Consider the following 21,300-nt stretch of genomic DNA (forward strand, 5'->3'; position numbering starts at 1 on the left):
CTATCTCTAGCCCATGCCTCACAACCATATAACATTGTTTGAACCACTATTCCTTCAAACATACCCATTTTTGCTCTCCGAGATAATGTTCTTGCCTTCCACACATTCTTCAACACTCTCAGAACCTTTGCTCCCTCGCCTACCCTGTGACTCACTTCTGCTTCCATGCTTCCTTCTGCTGCTAAGTCCACTCCCAGATACCTAAAACTCTTCATTTCCTCCAGTTTTTCTCTGTTCAAACTTACCTTCCACTTGACTTGTCCCTCAACCCTACTGAACCTAATAACCTTGCTCCTATTAACATTTACTCTCAACTTTCTTCTTTCACACACTTTACCAAACTCAGTCACCAACTTCTGCAGTTTCTCACCCAAATCATCTACCAGTGCTGTGAACAACATCAGTGAACAACAACAGACTCGCATCCCAAGCCCTCTCATCCTGAACAGACTACATACTTGCCCCTCTCTCCAAAACTCTTGCATTCACCCCCCTAAACAAATCGAACAAATTGAACAACCATGGAGACATCACACACCCCTGCTGCAAGCTGACGTTCACTGGGAACCAATCACTTTCCTCTCTTCCTACATGTACACATGCCTAATGTCCTTGGTAAAAACTTATCTCTGCTTCTAACAACTTACCTCCCAAGCAATATGCTCTTAAAACCTTCCACAAAGCATCTCTATCCACTCTATCATATGTGTTCTCCAGATCTATAAATGCTACATACAAATCCATCTGTTTTTCTAAGTATTTCTCACATACATTGTTCAAAGGAAACACCTTATCCACACGTCATCGAACACTTCTGAGACCACACTGCTCTTCCTCAATCTGATCTTCTGTATGTGTCTTTACCCTCTCAGTTAATACCCTCCCATATAATTTCCCAAGAACTCTCAACAAACTTATACCTCCATAATTTGAACACTCACCTTTATCCCCTTTGCCTTCGTACAATGGTACTATGTATGCATTCTGCCAATCCTCAGGCACTTCACCATGATCCATACATACATTGAACATCCTTACCAATCAGTCAACAACACAGTCACCCCTTTTTTGATAAATTTCACTGCAGTACCATTGAAACCTGCCCCCATGCTGGCTTTCATCTTCCGCAAAGCTTTCACTACCTCTTCTCTGTTCACCAAACCCTTCTTCCTGACCCTCTCACTTTGCACACCACCCTGACCAAAACAACCTATATCTGCCACTCTGTCATCAAACACATTCAACAAACCTTCAAAATATTCACACACACACACACACACACACACACACACACATACATGCACTTGGCCTAGCCAGGTAACCATTTTATCAACCAACAACTAAGGGGGATGAACACTGGGGTTGACTGTGGACTGACTTTCATGACCAAGATTCATACCTTTGTGCTTGACCCCATGTGGCCCTTTAAGCATAACAGTGAGCACCTTTAATTGCTATACCATGGAGGTCAATGTACAGGTATTATTTTGGCCATTGTTCTCCTAATCTGTCTGCATGTGTCTCCACGCACATGGCTTGGCCAAAGGCATGCAGCTGACTGTTGCTTCCCAAAGATTCTGTGTAGAGACTGACCACTGGAAAATTAAATCTTATGATACTATTTTCTTTTCCAAAACAGTTAAGCTCTAGAAATCTCATCCTCCTTTTATCTTTCCTTCTTTGTACAGTCTTTCTGCAAGTGAGTCAGGTCTGTAGATTCCTAAAGAGCCCTGATTTATTTCTACACTCTTTTCCTCTTACTGTTTCGTCCACTTTAGATAGCCTTTGATTGGGGAATGTTTTGCCCTTGCCATGCTAGTCACTATTCAAAAACAAAGATTTTTGGGACTTGGGTAATTGGACTTATTGTACTGATAGTCAAATGGAATAAAACTGTTTTTATGCTTGTTTTGTTGGAAGACAGAATGTGTATAAGTACAGAAATATTGTGATTTTAGCTGAGTGAATGATAATGAAAGCTTTAAGCAGTTTCCTGCCCACAGATTCAATATTTAGGGAATGTCTTCCATTCTGTATACATTTGTATGATGTGTTGTAATTTCACCAGCAGATGGATGATGTTATATCCAAAACAAAAATTTCACATACCATTGTTACTGTATATCTTTTGTTATCCATATAATCCCCATGTTTCCCACTTTAGTGTCTGAGCATATTATTTATCATCAGCATTTTGTGCAGCCTAGGTACTGTGGAGTAATCCTGAGCTTGAGCCAGATCTGATGAGGTGTGTTAGAATGTTAAGGCTGCTGCTCACCCTTGGAGTCTGTCTGAAGCTCATGAGGATATGCTATTAAAGACAACGTATATATGTGTATTAGAATTTTGCTTTTTATTTAAAGTCAATTATATTTCTTATGTTTTGTGATGTACCTTTTGTGCCTCAGTTTTTTCTACCCATTGCTGCATGGAGATAGTGATTTATAATGTGTGCAAAGATAGTAGAAATTATTACAACTATAATTGATATAGTAATTCTCATTGATATAAAGTAAACTCTGGGATTGTTTGGTAAGGACAATACAGTAATTGCAGTAAGCAGTTGTGGTAGATGACACATGAAATGATGGTACAGTTAAGGTTGTATTGGGAATAGAGCAGCTGATTATATGTTATTACAGTGGTGCAGGAGGTGGTGGGCAGCAGTGGGGAGGGTGCAGACAACAATTGCTCCGGTAGGTGTATGAACCCTCACTGCTTGTGCACTGAGAACAATGTTCAACTGTTGCTTATGATTCACATCATATATGAGCTGTGGCTTAGGTAGTTAACAGATTATGATGCATTTGCAGGTATTTTGTTTGTTATAGGACACACTTATATTCTTTTAGTTTATCTTTTATTCTCTCTTTCCTTCAATGTACTGATTTTTTCTCTCTCTAATAATGTATGCTTCTGTGTCATTTATTTATTGCTTTGATAACACGAACTGCAAGGACAGAAAAGTGGAAAGTTTAATGTTCCCATCCGAGCTAGTTTCTTAAACTACGAGGTGTTAACTTACCTCTTTAGAAAAATCAAACCCCTTTTATTACTGGAAATATTCTACCAACTTTTTTCCATAATATTTTTGTGTTTTCCATATATCCATGTACAGCTTTTTTTATTATTCTAATTCAAGAACAGATCCTATTGCTTTTATTGTTCCAACATAACACTTTACTTTGGTCATGGATGTTAGTAAAGCCAGTGTGAGCTAGAGACCTCATTTGTTCAGAAAACATGAATTCTTTCATGTTTCTGTTGTGAAAGCATATCCAAAATCTGAGTGAGATGCAGGATGAAAGGTTTTAGGTGAAGGAATGTGTTCAGGAATATGATAGCCAAGAACCTATAGTAGTTAAGTTTCTTTTACCACAAGCTCTTCTTTCAAGGTCAACAAGGGGAGGTAGTCAAGCTTGTCAAATGGATAAAGATGGAGGGGGAGCAGATCACTCAGGAAAGAGAGAGAACAGGCCATTCAGGAGAGTGAAGGATATTTCAGGTGCTAGTGGACTTGTGCTTTCTGGATGGTTTTTGCAGCTTTTTAGAATAGAATATTATATGCATTTTATTTGCTGCGAGTCCTTTTGTTACTGTACTTGCTAAATCCTGCACATGGCTCTCTGTAGCCTCCTAATGATTACATTAACTCCAAAAATAGTTATGTGATCAGTTTTCTCTAACTCCTGTCCTTGATTAACAATCAAGTCTCAGATGCCATGCCAAGCGATACTGTGATTACCTGTTTGGGCAGTACAGGGAGAATGTTTTCAGTAATCCTTTCACTTCAAAAGAAATTGCTGTGAGGAGACAAGTTTAGGACTCTGTTACTCCTTATCTTAAAAAGAATAATTCTAGACAACTTTGTCATTCCTTCCATAACCCTCTGAAAAGGAGCTTTCTTGCACCCAAGCCTGACTTTGCTTTGCTGGAGGCAGAGGTGTCTTTCTGAAGCAGCCCTTTTGAGGCAGTTGAGCTGGATCTTCTGACATATTCTCTCTGGAATAGTTCTTTGCCTTTCAGGGATCGACTCCAAGACTTCTCAGACTTGAAAAATCTGAAAAGTGGATATGTCAGATAATAAAGAAAGAGGCCTGTAATAGAATTGGAATCTCAACCATCTCTGTCAAGGAAAGTCTTAGGACAGTCTGAACTTGGCAAAGTCATCAGAGAGTCTGCTGTATGACCAGTTTATATCCTTCTTTATCTGGTTAAAAAAGGGAGTTTTTATTAGCCTTTATTAGATACCCAGATGCTGAAACACAGCACAGTAGGTATCATTTGCTACGCAGCCACTTACCAGGTAGGTATATTACTAGTACCACCTGCCTGGGTATCGGTAGGGCTAGTGATGGCTGAATAGTGAGTCAGCACTTCAGTGGTTGTTAAGCTGTACTCCTCTGATCCAGTTAGTGTCTTTTTTCTGCCTTACCAACATGTGAACTACTGGCATTCTGTTACAAAACATACAATCATACACTTGACAACACCTAACTCATGCAGCTTATTCCTTGTAACTCTAGGTTTTCCTGTGGTGAGTACTGTGTGCTAGCCCTGTCTTCTGGCAAAATGGTTGGAGCCTCTGCAAACACTGGGCAAGAGTTTCCCTCTGACTGTAGCCTGTTAAGGGTGTGGCATAAAGGCTAAGACGTGGCACTGGAGATCACTAGTTAAGGAGACTCTGTAATTGTGGTTACTCCTTTGAGGGAGTTCCAGGAGGGAACAGGCTTTAGAGATATAGATATGTGAAACAGGCTCAAGATGATTATTTATGGAGCATTAGCCAGACTTAGTCAGAAATTGGACAGTCAGCTTAGACTTAAAGGATGCCTCTAGTACATTCTGGTACACCTCAGAACTATGAAATTTCTGTCATTCTAAATTGTTACACAGACAGTAATTCAAGATGATGCCTTTTGGCCTATGCATAGCCCAACAACTTTTGATCTGAGTAATCTTTTTTTCTTTTTTATGTTGGTGGCTCCACTCATGGACGAAAGTCCACATCAAGGCTGGGCCTTAATTGAAACATTGAGGTAGAACCACCCCAGATGTGATAGTACTCCATACAAGGACAAATTGATACTTTGTATAAATGGAGCAACTGTTCAGAAGAAAAGAAATTTTGACTTCGAAACAGGACTTCCAGTTTCTTAGAGGCAGACTCAGCTATTCCTGTAATGTGGGCTTCCAAGAAAGAGTAGTTGTTTCAGTAGTATCAAGTGTGTTCTTTGAGTCAGGAGTTGGAATTACAGAACCATTAAAGGAGAGATGAAAGTTGTGAGGAGTTTTCGATAGAGAGATTGGTATAAACTGGGTTTGAAGGCATTGAATTTAACTAGATTTTGTTTACCCCATTGAGATATCCTGTCCAAGCCTGTGTTTATTGAGGAGGTTGTGTTAAGAGATGCAGATCGAGTGAGAGAAGCAGGAACAGGATTGAAGGATGTAGATGAATGCAGTTTTGAGTCATCAGCTTATGAATGCATTTGGATGATTGTGAATGAGAGGAAATGGATGATAAAAAGGAACAAAGTCTAGGGGACAGGACAGACTTGAGGGACACTGCTGTCTGTTAATGATAGAAAGGGAGACATTGATCCATCAACAGCCACAGAGATAGATCAGTTGGAGTGAAGCTAGCAAAGGGGGAAGCCAAGAGATGTGAGTTTAAAGATGAGACCCTGCCACACCCTGTCAGAAGCTTTGGATGTGTCAAGGACAACTACAAAAGACTCCCCAAAATCTTTCAGGGATGATTATTGCCAGATATTAGTAAGATAGGAAAGAATATTCCCAGTTGATCATGCCTTACGGAAGCCATGTTGGTGGTTAGAGAAAAGACTGTGAGATTCAAGGCATTTAAGGATATGGGAGTTGAGGAGGGATTCAAAGACTTTGGAAATGGTAGATTTCAAAGCAAGATGATTATAGTTAAAGGGATGAGAACGGTCACCCTTCATAGAGATGGAATGTGTCAGTCACTGCATACATCCAAGAAGAAGGAAACATCTTGGTTTTTAAACAGAAATGTAACAGACAAGCAAGCACAGGTGCAATTTCAGAAGCACACTCTTTCAGTATATGGGGATGGATGTCATCAGGACCAAAAGCCTTGCTTGTGTCTCTAGAGAGAAGTGCTTTTCAGACAGTCTGAAAAGAGATTATGGGGAGGGACATGAGATAAGTAAGAGGAGCTTCAGGGGATGAAGGAATGTCAGAGTTATCCAAGGTGGAGTTAGAGGAGGACCAAGAACCAAAGAAAGTTGCTTTGTTTGTAGGAGAGACAGCTAAGTACCATCAGAATAGAAGAGTGAAGGGAAGGTAGAATGACAGAAGTTGTTAGCAATGCCTTTAGCTAAAGACCAGACAGACTTATCAGGAGAGGTTATTGCACTCTCTTTGAATAATAGAACACTATGCCTGATGGATAACCTGCTTGCAATTATTACAAGCAGTGATAAAATCTGACTGGGAGTCAGAGGAAAGGAGGGTTTTTCAAGCTCATTATGCCTGATCCCTTTCCTGAATGGCTTCAGAACAGAAATTGTTGAACCATGGATTAGAAGAGATATCTTGGAGGAAGAAGGGATAAATGCTTACATTCCTGCAAGAATAACCTCTGCTGTAAGTTTAGTAGAAACAGAAATATCACCACATTTACCCAAGGAAAGTCAGAAAAGAATTTATGTAAATCATTCCAGTCATCTTTATTGAGGTGCCAGTACTTATGCTTAGAAGGGGCTGCTAGATGGGGAAGTGCCATTAAAATAGATACGTTTATGAGAGTGTAATCAGATGAACCTGCTTCCCATTTCCAAAAATCTGGCATTCTCTGAATGAAACTCTCAGACTGGCACTCTTTGTCTTTTAAGGGATAGAGCTATGGATTATACAAATACTGAATTTGCCTGACAGTCTCTGATATTGGTATCTTGATCGTAGCTAGAGCAACTTCTCTTGAAGTTCAGTCTTGCAGCTTTGTGCAATGCATGGCAAGGGTAGAGGCCAGATAGATTACATTCTAGGCAACAATTTTTTCATTGCAGAAAGCAGAGATCTTCCTGGAACATGTCCCCTGGAACTTTCTCAAGTCCTTAGTTTGGTTAAAAAATGAAAAATCTGGTGGTTTGAACAGATGCACTGAGTCAAGAAAGTGGCTTCCCTTCTTTAGAGTCATATGGTCCAGGCCCTTGGATTACAGAAAAATCTTTTCATATCAACATAAGGAGCCAGTCTTATTGTTGTCCTTCTCCCAGAATTTTCAGAGCCCAGGATGTGGAATTTTATATGTTGAACAATACTGTGGCCCTCCACTATGTAAATGAAGAGTACTGTGGCCATCTACTACCTGATGAACAAAGGCCCTTGCAGATTTGTGCCTCTTACGTAGTGGAAAAGATTCTCTCCTTGATAGTGTTCACAGGCTTTGTTATCCAAGAGAGAAGGAAGCAAATGTCAGACTTTAGAGAGTGATAATCAGTGAAAAAATTGAATTCAAGCAACATATTGAAAAGGTAATGCCTTAAGCCAAATAATGAGAGGAATTTTGAGAACATTTGCAACAAGAGACAGACCGTGAAAATGGCAAATGTATATATAAGAAGTAAACTCAAATACTGCTGTGTTATATGGTCAGCAGTGAAAGAGACTGAATTCAATGAAACTGGAGAGAGTACGGAAATATTTCATAGGTATGATGAATGGAATAGAGCATGTGAATTACCTTGAATGACTAAAAGAATTAATGCTCTAAGGTCTTGAGTTTTAGGGGTAGAGATAGGTGATAATTTATGCCTGGCGACAAATAGAGGGAATAGAGAACAAAGATCTGAACCTGAAACCAACCAGACAAGGATGATACAGAATCATTAAGCCAAAAGTAATTCCTGGAAACATGCCAAAAATGCTTAAGTCAAAGATACATGAATGCCCAGCAAGGAAGTTGGAAGGAAAAATTGTGATACAGGGTGATCTAAGACATTTAAATGGAGTTACTGTAGAAACATGCAAAAGAGGATTAGACTTATGGTTGAAGACAATACTGGATGAACCTAGAATAGAGAACCATACTAAAGGAGAAGCTGCTGAAAAAGATATTTTTTCAGCGGCTACTGTGCTTGACCAGTATGGGGAAGAGGCAAGGCAGTCTAGAGAAACATAGATCCTCAACATACAAGTCAAGTGGTGGGCTACCCCTGCCACCATGATAAAATTTTGTCATAGTTACTCAAAGTTAGGTACTCTTATCTCTCAATATTATGTTACTTCTGTACAGATGCCTTAATGAGATCTAAATTTACACTAAAAAAATTACTATAGGGAATAACACTTTCAGTTAGATTGTTTCTTTAGGAGTGGCTGTTCGGGTGGATCTCTCTGCCACCAGAATGACCACAGTACTACCGATACATGTATCACCGTTTTTAGAATTGGGACTGTTGCAGTAGGCACTCTCTACCAGGATTGCAGTTACTGGAACCAGATTTATCTTTTCCCCAATGAATTATCTGAGAAAATATCTTCTCAACTGGTTATTTTATATAAGTTTAGTAAATCATAATGTGGGGCAAACAGACTTGGAGCCAGACACTTCAACAGCTTTGCCACACTCTTCAGCTAATTTTTTTTTTTTTTGCTTTGTCGCTGTCTCCCGCATTTGCGAGGTAGCGCAAGGAAACAGACGAAAGAAATGGCCCAACCCACCCCCATACACATGTATATACATACGTCCACACATGCAAATATACATACCTACACAGCTTTCCATGGTTTACCCCAGACGCTTCACATGCCCTGATTCAATCCATTGACAGCACGTCAACCCCGGTATACCACATCGATCCAATTCACTCTATTCCTTGCCCTCCTTTCGCCCCCCTGCATGTTCAGGCCCCGATCACACAAAAACTTTTCCACTCCATCTTTCCACCTCCAAGTTGGTCTCCCTCTTCTCCTCGTTCCCTCCACCTCCGACACATATATCCTCTTGGTCAATCTTTCCTCACTCATTTTCTCCATGTGCCCAAACCATTTCAAAACACCCTCTTCTGCTCTCTCAACCACGCTCTTTTTATTTCCACACATCTCTCTTACCCTTACGTTACTTACTCGCTCAAACCACCTCACACCACACATTGTCCTCAAACATCTCATTTCCAGCACATCCATCCTCCTGCGCACAACTCTATCCATAGCCCACGCCTCGCAACCATACAACATTGTTGGAACCACTTCCACACATTCTTCAAGGCTCCCAGAATTTTCGCCCCCTCCCCCACCCTATGATCCACTTCCGCTTCCATGGTTCCATCTGCTGTCAGATCCACTCCCAGATATCTAAAACACTTTACTTCCTCCAGTTTTTCTCCATTCAAACTTACCTCCCAATTGACTTGACCCTCAACCCTACTGTACCTAATAACCTTGCTCTTATTCACATTTACCCTTAACTTTCTTCTTTCACACACTTTATCAAACTCAGTCACCAGCTTCTGCAGTTTCTCACATGAATCAGCCACCAGCGCTGTATCATCAGCGAACAACAACTGACTCACTTCCCAAGCTCTCTCTCATCCCCAACAGACTTCATACTTTCCCCTCTTTCCAAAACTCTTGCATTCACCTCCCTAACAACCCCATCCATAAACAAAGTAAACAACCATGGAGACATCACACACCCCTGCCGCAAACCTACATTCACTGGGAACCAATCACTCCTCTCTCTTCCTACACGTACACATGCCTTACATCCTCGATAAAAACTTTTCACTGCTTCTAACAACTTGCCTCCCACACCATATATTCTTAATACCTTCCACAGAGCATCTCTATCAACTCTATCATATGCCTTCTCCAGATCCATAAATGCTACATATAAATCCATTTGCTTTTCTAAGTATTTCTCACATACATTCTTCAAAGCAAACACCTGATCCACATATCCTCTACCACTTCTGAAACCACACTGCTCTTCCCCAATCTGATGCTCTGTACATTCCTTCACCCTCTCAATCAATACCCTCCCATATGATTTACCAGGAATACTCAACAAACTTATACCTCTGTAATTTGAGCACTCACTCTTATCCCCTTTGCCTTTGTACAGTGGCACCATGCACGCATTCCGCCAATCCTCAGGCACCTCACCATGAGTCATACATACATTAAATATCCTTACCAACCAGTCAATAATACAGTCACCCCCTTTTTAATAAAATCCACTGCAATACCATCCAAACCTGCTTCCTTGCCGGCTTTCATCTTCCGCAAAGCTTTTACTACCTCTTCTATGTTTACCAAATCATTTTCCCTAACCCTCTCACTTTGCACACCACCTCGACCAAAACACCCTATATCTGCCACTCTATCATCAAACACATTCAACAAACCTTCAAAATACTCACTCCATCTCCTTCTCACATCACCACTACTTGTTATCACCTCCCCATTTGCGCCCTTCACTGAAGTTCCCATTTACTCCCTTGTCTTACGCACTTTATTTACCTCCTTCCAGAACATCTTTTTATTCTCCCTAAAATTTAATGATACTCTCTCACCCCAACTCTCATTTGTCCTCTTTTTCACCTCTTGCACCTTTCTCTTGACCTCCTGTCTTTTTCTTTTATACATCTCCCACTCAATTGCATTTTTTCCCTGCAAAAATCGTCCAAATGCCTCTCTCTTCTCTTTCACTAATAATCTTATTTCTTCATCCCACCACTCACTACCCTTTCTAATTAACCCACCTCCCACTCTTCTCATGCCACAAGCATCTTTTGCACAATCCATCACTGATTCCCTAAATACATCCCATTCCTCCCCCACTCACCTTACTTCCATTGTTCTAACCTTTTTCCATTCTGAACTCAGTCTCTTCAGCTAATATCTAAGGTTTTTCTGGGCCATCTCATGCTTTTTTGCAAGGCCTGGTATTCTGGAGCTTATGCATATGGATTTTTACTGCACCTCATCCACTTGGTCATCTACCCTTTTTAAAGCAAACTTAGCAAAATTACAAATCATGCAAAACATGGTACTTAGAACAATCACTAGCTCCATGGACACCACAGACTCTCATCACTTGCACAATGGAAATTGAATACTTCCAATACAGTGTTACTTCAATATGCTTGGCACCACTTCCACTCAAATCACACCATAAACTATTTCCCCAAATAGAAAAAAGAAAAAACTCACCCCTGGCTCAAACTGTAGCAATCTGTACTTATGCTTTGTAACACTGACTGAGCATGTCTACAAAGTAACAACTTGGCAAGTACTTAACAAATGCCTTCCCAACTCAAGTCATAAATTCTACCCTACCATCAGAAACTGCATTCTTAAGCATGTAAAAATGACATTTGCTCATTTATGCTCTGCACACTATACATGTATCATATCACAGGACACATTATGCCCAAGATGTAATTTTCATACTGATAACACTCGACACTTACTCGTTAGCTATTCTCAACTCTCCTCACGGAGACACACACTAAACATCACTACATTTCTTGATCTGTGGCCTCACTCAGTGGACATGACCAGCTATCTGTACACTGCAGAAGCTCTAAATGAGTTTGTGGGTTAGGAACACACAGACACACACATATACATGTGTTATTATTTTATTTATTATTATACTTGATCACCAATTCCCATGTTAGCAGGGTAGCCCCAAAAAACAGACGAAGACCCATCCATTCATTTACATGCATATATACATACACACCTATACATGTACATATACTTACATATACATGTCAACATATACATATGTACACATTTGCATATTCATACTTGCTCACCCTCATCCATTCCCGATGCCACCCATCCCCACAGGAAACAGCATCGCCACCCCTGTGTTAGTGAGGCAGCACTAGAAAACAGATGAAATGATGCCACATCCACTCACACTCATAATCTAGCTATTAGGTGTAATGCACTGAAACCACAGCTCCCTATCTACATCCAGGCCCCACAGATCATGGTAAATCATGTCATCTGATTTTTCAGATTGTACCTTGCTGCCAGATATGCAATATTCCCACCTGTACCTTGCTGCCAGATATGCAATATTCCCACCATGAGCAAGTCATAGCCTTTGTTCCACAAGTAAAACCTGATGCATGAAAGCCTTATTTCAGATAGTAATTGCTCCCCCCCTTTTGTTTTTTAATCTGTATGTTGTTGTAAGTACTGATTATTGTTGGAATGTCATGAAAAACAAAACTCAGGACGTAGATTGCAGACATGCACTGTAAGATTTTTCAGATTCTTGTGATATGGATGGATAGAAAATAGATATTAGTAATACATACCTTGCAGAACTTGTTCAAGATTTTTGTAAATGAAGTAGTAAATTGTACAAGAGTTTGTTAACAAGAAGAAAAATAGATGTATCACACTGTTTTTGTGAATAGTAACAGAAAACAGAAGCATAATATAAAAGTATTTGATGTGTACATAATCTTGGCATGGCAGGCAATTTTTCTTTATGTACTTACTCTTGTTATTTACAGGTAAACCCATTAATATCTTGTGTAGTCACAAATAGGTAAATGCAATATCACAAGGTTTAGCAGATTAATTTATATGTATCAACACATGGAAGGTTTAGTTTCTCAGATTACAGGCACAACAGTAAGCAACTTTTGCATCTCAGAAGACATAACCTCTAGCGTTAGTAAGGCAGAGATCCAACTATGATCTCACATCATTTGTTTAACTAAGCTTATTAACTGATGATTTCTGTCTTCAACATTGTTCTCAGTGCAGTAGTGCTTGTGATGTGTGGTTTCAGAGTTTGCCATGGATATAAACATAGACTGGTTAGAATTTATATTATATATATATATATATATATATATATATATATATATATATATATATATATATATATATATATATATATATATATATATATATATAATATTCCAAAAGAAGGAACAGAGAAGGGGGCCAGGTGAGGATATTCCCTTAAAGGTCCAGTCCTCTGTTCTCAACGCTACCTCGCTAACGCGGGAAATGGCGAATAGTTTGAAAGAGAAAAGAAAAAAAAAAAAATATATATATATATATATATATATATATATATATATATATATATATATATATATATATATATATATATATATATATATATATATAAACATATTATGAAAGTGTTATTGTGGCTCTACTTTAGTCAGGACACCATTCTCAAGCCAAGGATTTGGTTTGTTCTGCATGTTGTAATACAAATTTAATTATAAAAGTAACTACTAAATTTTCATGCACAAGTGCAACAGCATGCTTTTAGGATTTTTGTGAATTTTTTTTTTCTAGCATTCAGGTTTTTCTTATGAGCGCATGGCATGCTATACTTCTTATCTGCTTATTTTCTTAACCAGGTAACTAACTTTATTAGATTTTTGGTTAGCCAGACATCCTGAAGTCCAGGTTTATTAACCATATTGTTTTGACCTTCAATATTACAGATTTTTAAACCAGAGTAAACAAATAAGGATACCAGTAAACTGACTGTTTATGGTCCAAATGAGCAAATTAAAATGATCTGTAGTGTTGGTTTATAAACCAAACTGATCTTTTATAGTGCAGGAATAAAACTAAACTAGCTATCTGCTATTGAATTTTATTTATGATTACCACAGGACCACTTTCTATGAAAAAATCTTGGTGTTACCCAGGACCTTTTCTAAAGGTTCCTGCAGCCTAGGGCTGTGCTACTTCCAGTACCAGGAAAATACGGATTCCTTTGGAGTGATAGATTCTTTGATGAGACTACCCCCAGTGATACAACCTCACCAAAGGCTCATTTGCAGTGTAACCTCTTGGAGGTGGAGCCTGGTAACACCACCACCTGCTTTGAACATATAGTAACCTGATCACATACTTGGAAGATGTAGAAGCCAATCAGACTACTAATACTATAAGTGTTTAGATTGGTCTGATCACCTATAAATTTGTTTATAAATCAGTTTAACCCCCAATACTGCAGTTTTACAAACTAATAAGACCTCTTGAACTGTAAGCGTATCAGCTAATTTGATTACTCTTGATAAAAACATATAAACTAGATCGACATGGTATAGTTATGAATTAATGTGACCATGTGAGTTATATGTAAATAAATCTGTTCATTTGTAGAATGGGGGTTTAAACATGGCTGACCAGTATTGTAGATGTATAAGAAAGTGTCTTCACTTAGGTTCACATCTATATTTAGGAGATATATTTTCATGATTATAGATTGGTACAAATGTCTGTTTTCATTTATGTATATCATGATAGATTGATAACCCTACCTGAATGTGGGATGTAAGTCTCACAATTCATTTGAGTATCTGGCTTTCATTTATTTAGATGATATGATGGGTATCATTATGAAAAGCAATTTATTGCAATACATAGCTTTTTTTTAGGCTCCAGTCTTAATTGAAATACAAAGAGCGTTAATGAAAGAGAGAAAAAAGAGATGAAGAAAAGTATTTCAGAATTTTAGAGGTAGTAGAAACCCTGTCTTTTTAATATGGCTTGTTCATAGTCCTTAGGGAAGACATGAGAGGGTAGAGTGTCCCATATCTTGGAGATGTAGGGAAACATTTATCATGAAGACCCACATTTGAGATGCTAACAGCCACACAGTAATTATGTGATGCATTAAGTTGCCACTAATGATTGGAGCACACCACCAGCCACCTCCTGGAAGCAAAACCAAAGTAATACATACAGAAGAGGGAAAGCAAACCAATGTTGTGGCATAGGGCAAGTGGGTCGAGTTGTGAGGTTAGCCAGAAAGAGCTAATAAGTTGGACCATTTTATATTTTTTTTTAGATTCAAGTCAGAGTAGAGCTAGAACCACCCCAAATGTGAGAGCAGTACTCCACACAAGGATGGATCTATCCTTTGTATAGACAAAGCAATTGTTCATCTCTGTTACATCTTTTAAAACAACTTTCTTGATTCATTTCATGTTATGTTCTTCAGTTGTTCACTTCCTACATCTCTCAAACAACTATTCACTGTCTGTATCATCAGTCTGTTTTAAAAACGTAAAGGTTGTGATTTGGTCACCCCTTACTATTCTCTCTTCCAAGATAGGCAAATAAATTTAGAGCCTGTAACTTTTTGCGGAACTTAACTCTCTTAATTCTGGTACCATCTTTGTTGCTCTCTTCTTGACCTTCTTTATTAGCCCTTTGTGCCTAGTTAGGTGTGGTAACCTCTCATGAGAAGCATATTCCAGAGGACATGAACAGCTTGCTATGTATTTCTGGATTCTTATACTTGAAAGCTATTGTGATATTTGCCAGCAGACAGTTTGTGTTCTCTGCTGTTTTCCTAATTTGGGACTCTTGTGACAGCTTAGGGATGGCACCTCCCAAATCCTTCTTACACACTGAATCCACAAGTTTATTTCTCGCTAAATAATTATCATTTTGAGCCTTCTTTCAAGATGGTACTACTGTCCTGACTGAGGAGCATTAAGTGGTGCCTGGAACCATCTTACACTCTGCAAGTTAGGAATGCTGGTCTTACTTTCTGTCTCATCAAAATGGGACTACCAGGCAAGTCCTGCCATCTTCTCCTTACAAGCAGCATATACCTACTCAAACCTTTCATTTTTTTACATAAGTATTCCTGCCAACTCCTGTTCACTCAGACATTTTTAAGTATTATCATGACAAAGTCCAACAAATCTATGGTCCCTGATACCCGGCATCATGGGGAGCTAAGAATCTCCGGGTTTCTACCTCTATTGCCAACGAGAAGGAGGGCTCTGGGAGTAGTAGCACTCACTCCCCACAACTTTTCCCTCATTGTTAGCCCTTCCTCTTCTTTTTACCATACCATCATTCGTGATCTCTCTAGTAACCTCTCCTCAGTTAGACAACATCTGTCTAGTACCTCTTCTGATATCTTTCTTCTCTCTGAAACACAGTTGTCTAATGATGTTCTCACAAGTCCCTTTTTCATATCCAACTCCAATCTCCACTCATGAGTCTGGTTCAGAGGTGGTGTTTGTGCTTCTTCCAATATCAGCACACCTTTTACCTGCTTTTACCTGCCTCATGGACCTTGAGTCCCCAAACTTTGATGTTATGTGGCTCAAGGTCTGTCTCCCAACTGCCACACTTTTCCTTTGTTTGCCTATTGCTCTCCTAATTCTGCAAATTTTATATCTTTCTCTGACTATCTAAACTCCTGCCATGAAACTTTCACATCCTCTTACCCATAAGCTGAGATCGTCTACCTCAGGGATTTCAACTTTCACCACAAGGAATAGTTGAATTCCACCCATATGGATGATGGAAGGATTAAAACCCTCACATTCTCTATTCTCAATGATTTAGAGCAAATTATCTCTCATCCTACCCATACTCCTAACCGCTGTGACCACTCTTTTAGAATTCTGGATCTGTTCTCTTCTTGTCTATCCTGCTGTAAATATACAATCACACTCATAGATGTATCTATTCTGTTGGCACCTCCCCCTCAGCAGCCCCTTCTTAATGTAGATACTGGCACCTCAACAAAGCTGACTGGAATAACCCATGTAACTTCTTTTCTGACTTTCCCCGTGTAAATTGCTGTCTCTTTTATAGTATTGCTTCTATCTCCACCAAACGCATAGCAGAGGCTATTCTTTCAGGAATGGAAGCATTTATCCCCTCTTCCTCCAAGACAACCTCTTCATCTAATCCATGTTTCAACTGTTCCTGTTCTGAGGCCATTCAAGCAAGGAATCAGGCATGTTGGGCTTGGAAAAACTCTCCTTCCTGTGGTTTCCATTCAGCTTTTTTTCAGTGTCCGTAATCAGTGCAAGCATGTTATCCATGAGGCGAATCATTCCTTTATTCAGAGGAAGTGCAATAATCTCTCCTTGTCATCCACTGATAAGTCTTTTTGATCTTTAGTTAACAGCATCTCTATCAACTTCTGTCACTCTACCTTTCCTTCACTTTTCCATTTTGATGGCACTATAGCTGTCTCTGCATAGACAAAGCAACTCTCTTTGATTCTGTATCTCTAACTCTACCATGGATGACTAACATTCCTTCATCTCCTGATGCTTCTCTTGATAATCCCATGCCCCTTCCCATAATCTTTTTTCAGACTCTCCAAAAAGCATTTTCTCCCTGGGCACAAGTGAGATTTATGGTCCTGATGCTTCCATCCCTGTGTACTGAAAGAGTGTGCCTCTGAACTTGCACCTGTGTTTGCTCATTTGTTCTGGCTCTGCCTAAAAACCTTAACCTATCCTTCTTCTTGTTCCATTTCTGTATATAAACCAAAACGTTTTCTTCTCCTTGGAAGCATGCATCGATACATCCCATTCCTAAGAAGAGTGACCATTCTCAATTCTTGTAACTATTGTCCTATTGCTTTGACATTTACTATTTAAAAGTCTTTGAATCCCTCCTCAACTTCCATATCCATAGACACCTTGAAAATCACAGTCTTCTCTCTGATCACAAGTATGGCTTCTGTATGACGAGATCAACTGGTGATATTCTTTCCTATTTTACTAATGTCTGGACATCATCCCTGAAAGATTTTGGAGAGTCATGTGTAGTTGCCCTTGACATATCTAAAGCTTTTGACAGGGTTTGGCATTAGGGTCTCATCTCAAAGCTCTCCTCTTTTGGCTTCCCTCCCTCACTTTGCCCCTTCATATCTAGCTTCCTCTCCAGCTGAATTTGTCTGTGTGGTTGTTGATGAATCAGCCTCCCCCTTTTCTCCATCATCATCAGTGTCCCTCAAGGTTCTGTCTTGTACCTTACACTTTTGTTCTTGCACCTTACACCTTTACTCCTTTTTTTCAATGATTTCGTCACCTCCACAAATAATCAAATACACTGACAACTCAACACTGCATTAATCCACAACCTACAGTTTTGCTCCTTCTTCTCTCAGTCTGTATCTCGTCTTGACACAGCTTCCTCAATAGACTCAGGCTTGAACATTAGGGTAGAGGAAATCTAATTAAGTTTAATTCCCCCAAGCCTTTGTTTCTCCCCGTTTCTCTATTGGAAACTCCTCACAGCGTTGTCTCTCCTTTGACAGTTCTATAATTCCACCTCTTGGCTCACTGAACAAACTTGATATTACTTTAACATTCACTCTTTCATGGAAATCCCACATTACAGGAAGAGCAAAATCAGCCTCTGAGAAACTGATTGTCTTTTTTAGATGTCAAAACTTCTTTTCTTCTAAACAGCTGCTCTGTTTATACAAAGGATTGATTTGTCCTCGTATGCAGTACTGCTTTCATGCCTGGGGTGATTTTATCTCTGCATTCCTACTTAACAGAGTTTACTTGAAAGCAATCTGCCTTATAAAATGTCCCAGAATAACTTCCAAACTTGACCCCTCTTACCGTACACTGCAGTGTTGGTTCACTTTCCCTCTTCTATAGGTATTACTTTGGATTTTGCTCCTGAGAGGTGGCTGCTTCTGTTCCCCTACCACTAGCTAGACCACACAATATTCAGCAAGCTGCTTCATCACATGATTACTGTGTGACCATCAGCAACTCAAGGGTGGGCCATTTTGATGACTCCTTTTTTCCCTAAACATCAAAGCTTTGGAACTCTCTGCCTTGTCTTTCCTAATAACTATGATTTCAAATATGGCCCAGCCTTGATGTAAACTTTTGTCTGTGACTGGAGCCTTCAACTTAAAAGCAAATGTCCCATCCATATTACTTTACATTTACTTAGGTTGCGTTTCATCAACCATATATCAGACCAACTGTGGAGTCTGTTTAGGTCCCCTTGTAAGTTGATGCAATCCTTCTCATTTTTCGCTTCCCTCATGACCTTTGTACCATCTGAAAACATATTTAGGTAGGACACCATACCTTTAGACAAATCATTTACAGAAATGAAAAATTGTAATGGTCTCAGAACCAAACCCAGTGGCACTCCACTGGTCACCTTGACTCTTTTAAAGGTTCCTCTGACATGCATCCTTTTTTCCCTTCCACAGAGAAAATCTATCCATTGAAGGAGTTCCTCCCCTTATTCCTGCTTGGTAATGCAGCTCCTTATTCAGCCTTTCTTGTAGTACATTGTCAAATGCTTTACTGCAGTTCCACTCAACCTTCCCTTTTGTCTAAAACAGAGCTCACTCTTTCATATAAATGTAAAAGCATTATAATACAGGACCCCCATTCTCTAAAACCATTCTGTTTCTCATTTTAGCAATTTCTCATCTGTGAAGTGTCATCCATTTGCTCTCTAATTTTCTTTTCCAGAACTTTACTGATCATACTTATCAGTGAAACCTGTCTGTAGTTTAGAGCTTGTTTGCAGTCTCATATTTTTTTTTTTTTTTTTTGCTTTGTCGCTGTCTCCCGTGTTTGCGAGGTAGCGCAAGGAAACAGACGAAAGAAATGGCCCAACCCACCCCCATACACATGTATATACATATGTCCACACGCGCAAATATACATACCTACACAGCTTTCCATGGTTTACCCCAGACGCTTCACATGCCCTGATTCAGTCCACTGACAGCACGTCAACCCCGGTATACCACATCGCTCCAATTCACTCTATTCCTTGCCCTCCTTTCACCCTCCTGCATGTTCAGGCCCCGATCACACAAAATCTTTTTCACTCCATCGTTCTACCTCCAATTTGGTCTCCCTCTTCTCCTCGTTCCCTCCACCTCCGACACATATATCCTCTTGGTCAATCTTTCCTCACTCATTCTCTCCATGTGCCCAAGCCATTTCAAAACACCCTCTTCTGCTCTCTCAACCACGCTCTTTTTATTTCCACACATCTCTCTTACCCTTACGTTACTTACTCGATCAAACCACCTCACACCACACATTGTCCTCAAACATCTCATTTCCAGCACATCCATCCTCCTGCGCACATCTCTATCCATAGCCCACGCCTCGCAACCATACAACATTGTTGGAACCACTATTCCTTCAAACATACCCATTTTTACTTTCCGAGATAATGTTCTCGACTTCCACACATTCTTCAAGGCTCCCAGAATTTTCGCCCCCTCCCCCACCCTATGATCCACTTCCGCTTCCATGGTTCCATCCGCTGCCAGATCCACTCCCAGATATCTAAAACACTTCACTTCCTCCAGTTTTTCTCCATTCAAACTCACCTCCCAATTGACTTGACCCTCAACCCTACTGTACCTAATAACCTTGCTCTTATTCACATTTACTCTTAACTTTCTTCTTTCACACACTTTACCAAACTCAGTCACCAGCTTGTGCAGTTTCTCACATGAATCAGCCACCAGCGCTGTATCATCAGCGAACAACAACTGACTCACTTCCCAAGCTCTCTCATCCCCAACAGACTTCATACTTGCCCCTCTTTCCAAAACTCTTGCATTCACCTCCCTAACAACCCCATCCATAAACAAATTAAACAACCATGGAGACATCACACACCCCTGCCGCAAACCTACATTCACTGAGAACCAATCACTTTCCTCTCTTCTTACACGTACACATGCCTTACATCCTCGATAAAAACTTTTCACTGCTTCTAACAACTTGCCTCCCATACCATATATTCTTAATACCTTCCACAGAGCATCTCTATCAACTCTATCATATGCCTTCTCCAGATCCATAAATGCTACATACAAATCCATTTGCTTTTCTAAGTATTTCTCACATACATTCTTCAAAGCAAACACCTGATCCACACATCCTCTACCACTTCTGAAACCACACTGCTCTTCCCCAATCTGATGCTCTGTACATACCTTCACCCTCTCAATCAATACCCTCCCATATAATTTACCAGGAATACTCAACAAACTTATACCTCTGTAATTTGAGCACTCACTCTTATCCCCTTTGCCTTTGTACAATGGCACTATGCACGCATTCCGCCAATCCTCAGGCACCTGACGATGAGTCATACATACATTAAATAACCTTACCAACCAGTCAACAATACAGTCACCCCCTTTTTTAATAAATTCCACTGCAATACCATCCAAACCTGCTGCCTTGCCGGCTTTCATCTTCCGCAAAGCTTTTACTACCTCTTCTCTGTTTACCAAATCCTTTTCCCTAACCCTCTCACTTTGCACACCACCTCGACCAAAACACCCTATATCTGCCACTCTATCATCAAACACATTCAACAAACCTTCAAAATACTCACTCCATCTCCTTCTCACATCACCACTACTTGTTATCACCTCCCCATTTGCGCCCTTCACTGAAGTTCCCATTTGCTCCCTTGTCTAACGCACTTTATTTACCTCCTTCCAGAACATCTTTTTATTCTCCCTAA

The 21,300-nt window shown here is 39.8% G+C and overlaps 1 protein-coding gene across 1 annotated transcript in view; it reads left to right on the forward strand.

The window, feature by feature from the left end:
• Positions 1 to 21,300, forward strand: part of LOC139764711 (AMP deaminase 2-like) — a 181,726-nt gene that overhangs the window by 129,819 nt on the left and 30,607 nt on the right. The window contains exon 9 of the mRNA XM_071691598.1: positions 2,643 to 2,696. Within this exon, the coding sequence (XP_071547699.1) occupies positions 2,643 to 2,696 (54 nt within the window). The remainder of the gene's footprint in view (positions 1 to 2,642; positions 2,697 to 21,300) is intronic.

This window comes from Panulirus ornatus, chromosome 50 (assembly GCF_036320965.1).
Source record: "Panulirus ornatus isolate Po-2019 chromosome 50, ASM3632096v1, whole genome shotgun sequence".
NCBI lineage: Eukaryota > Metazoa > Arthropoda > Malacostraca > Decapoda > Palinuridae > Panulirus > Panulirus ornatus.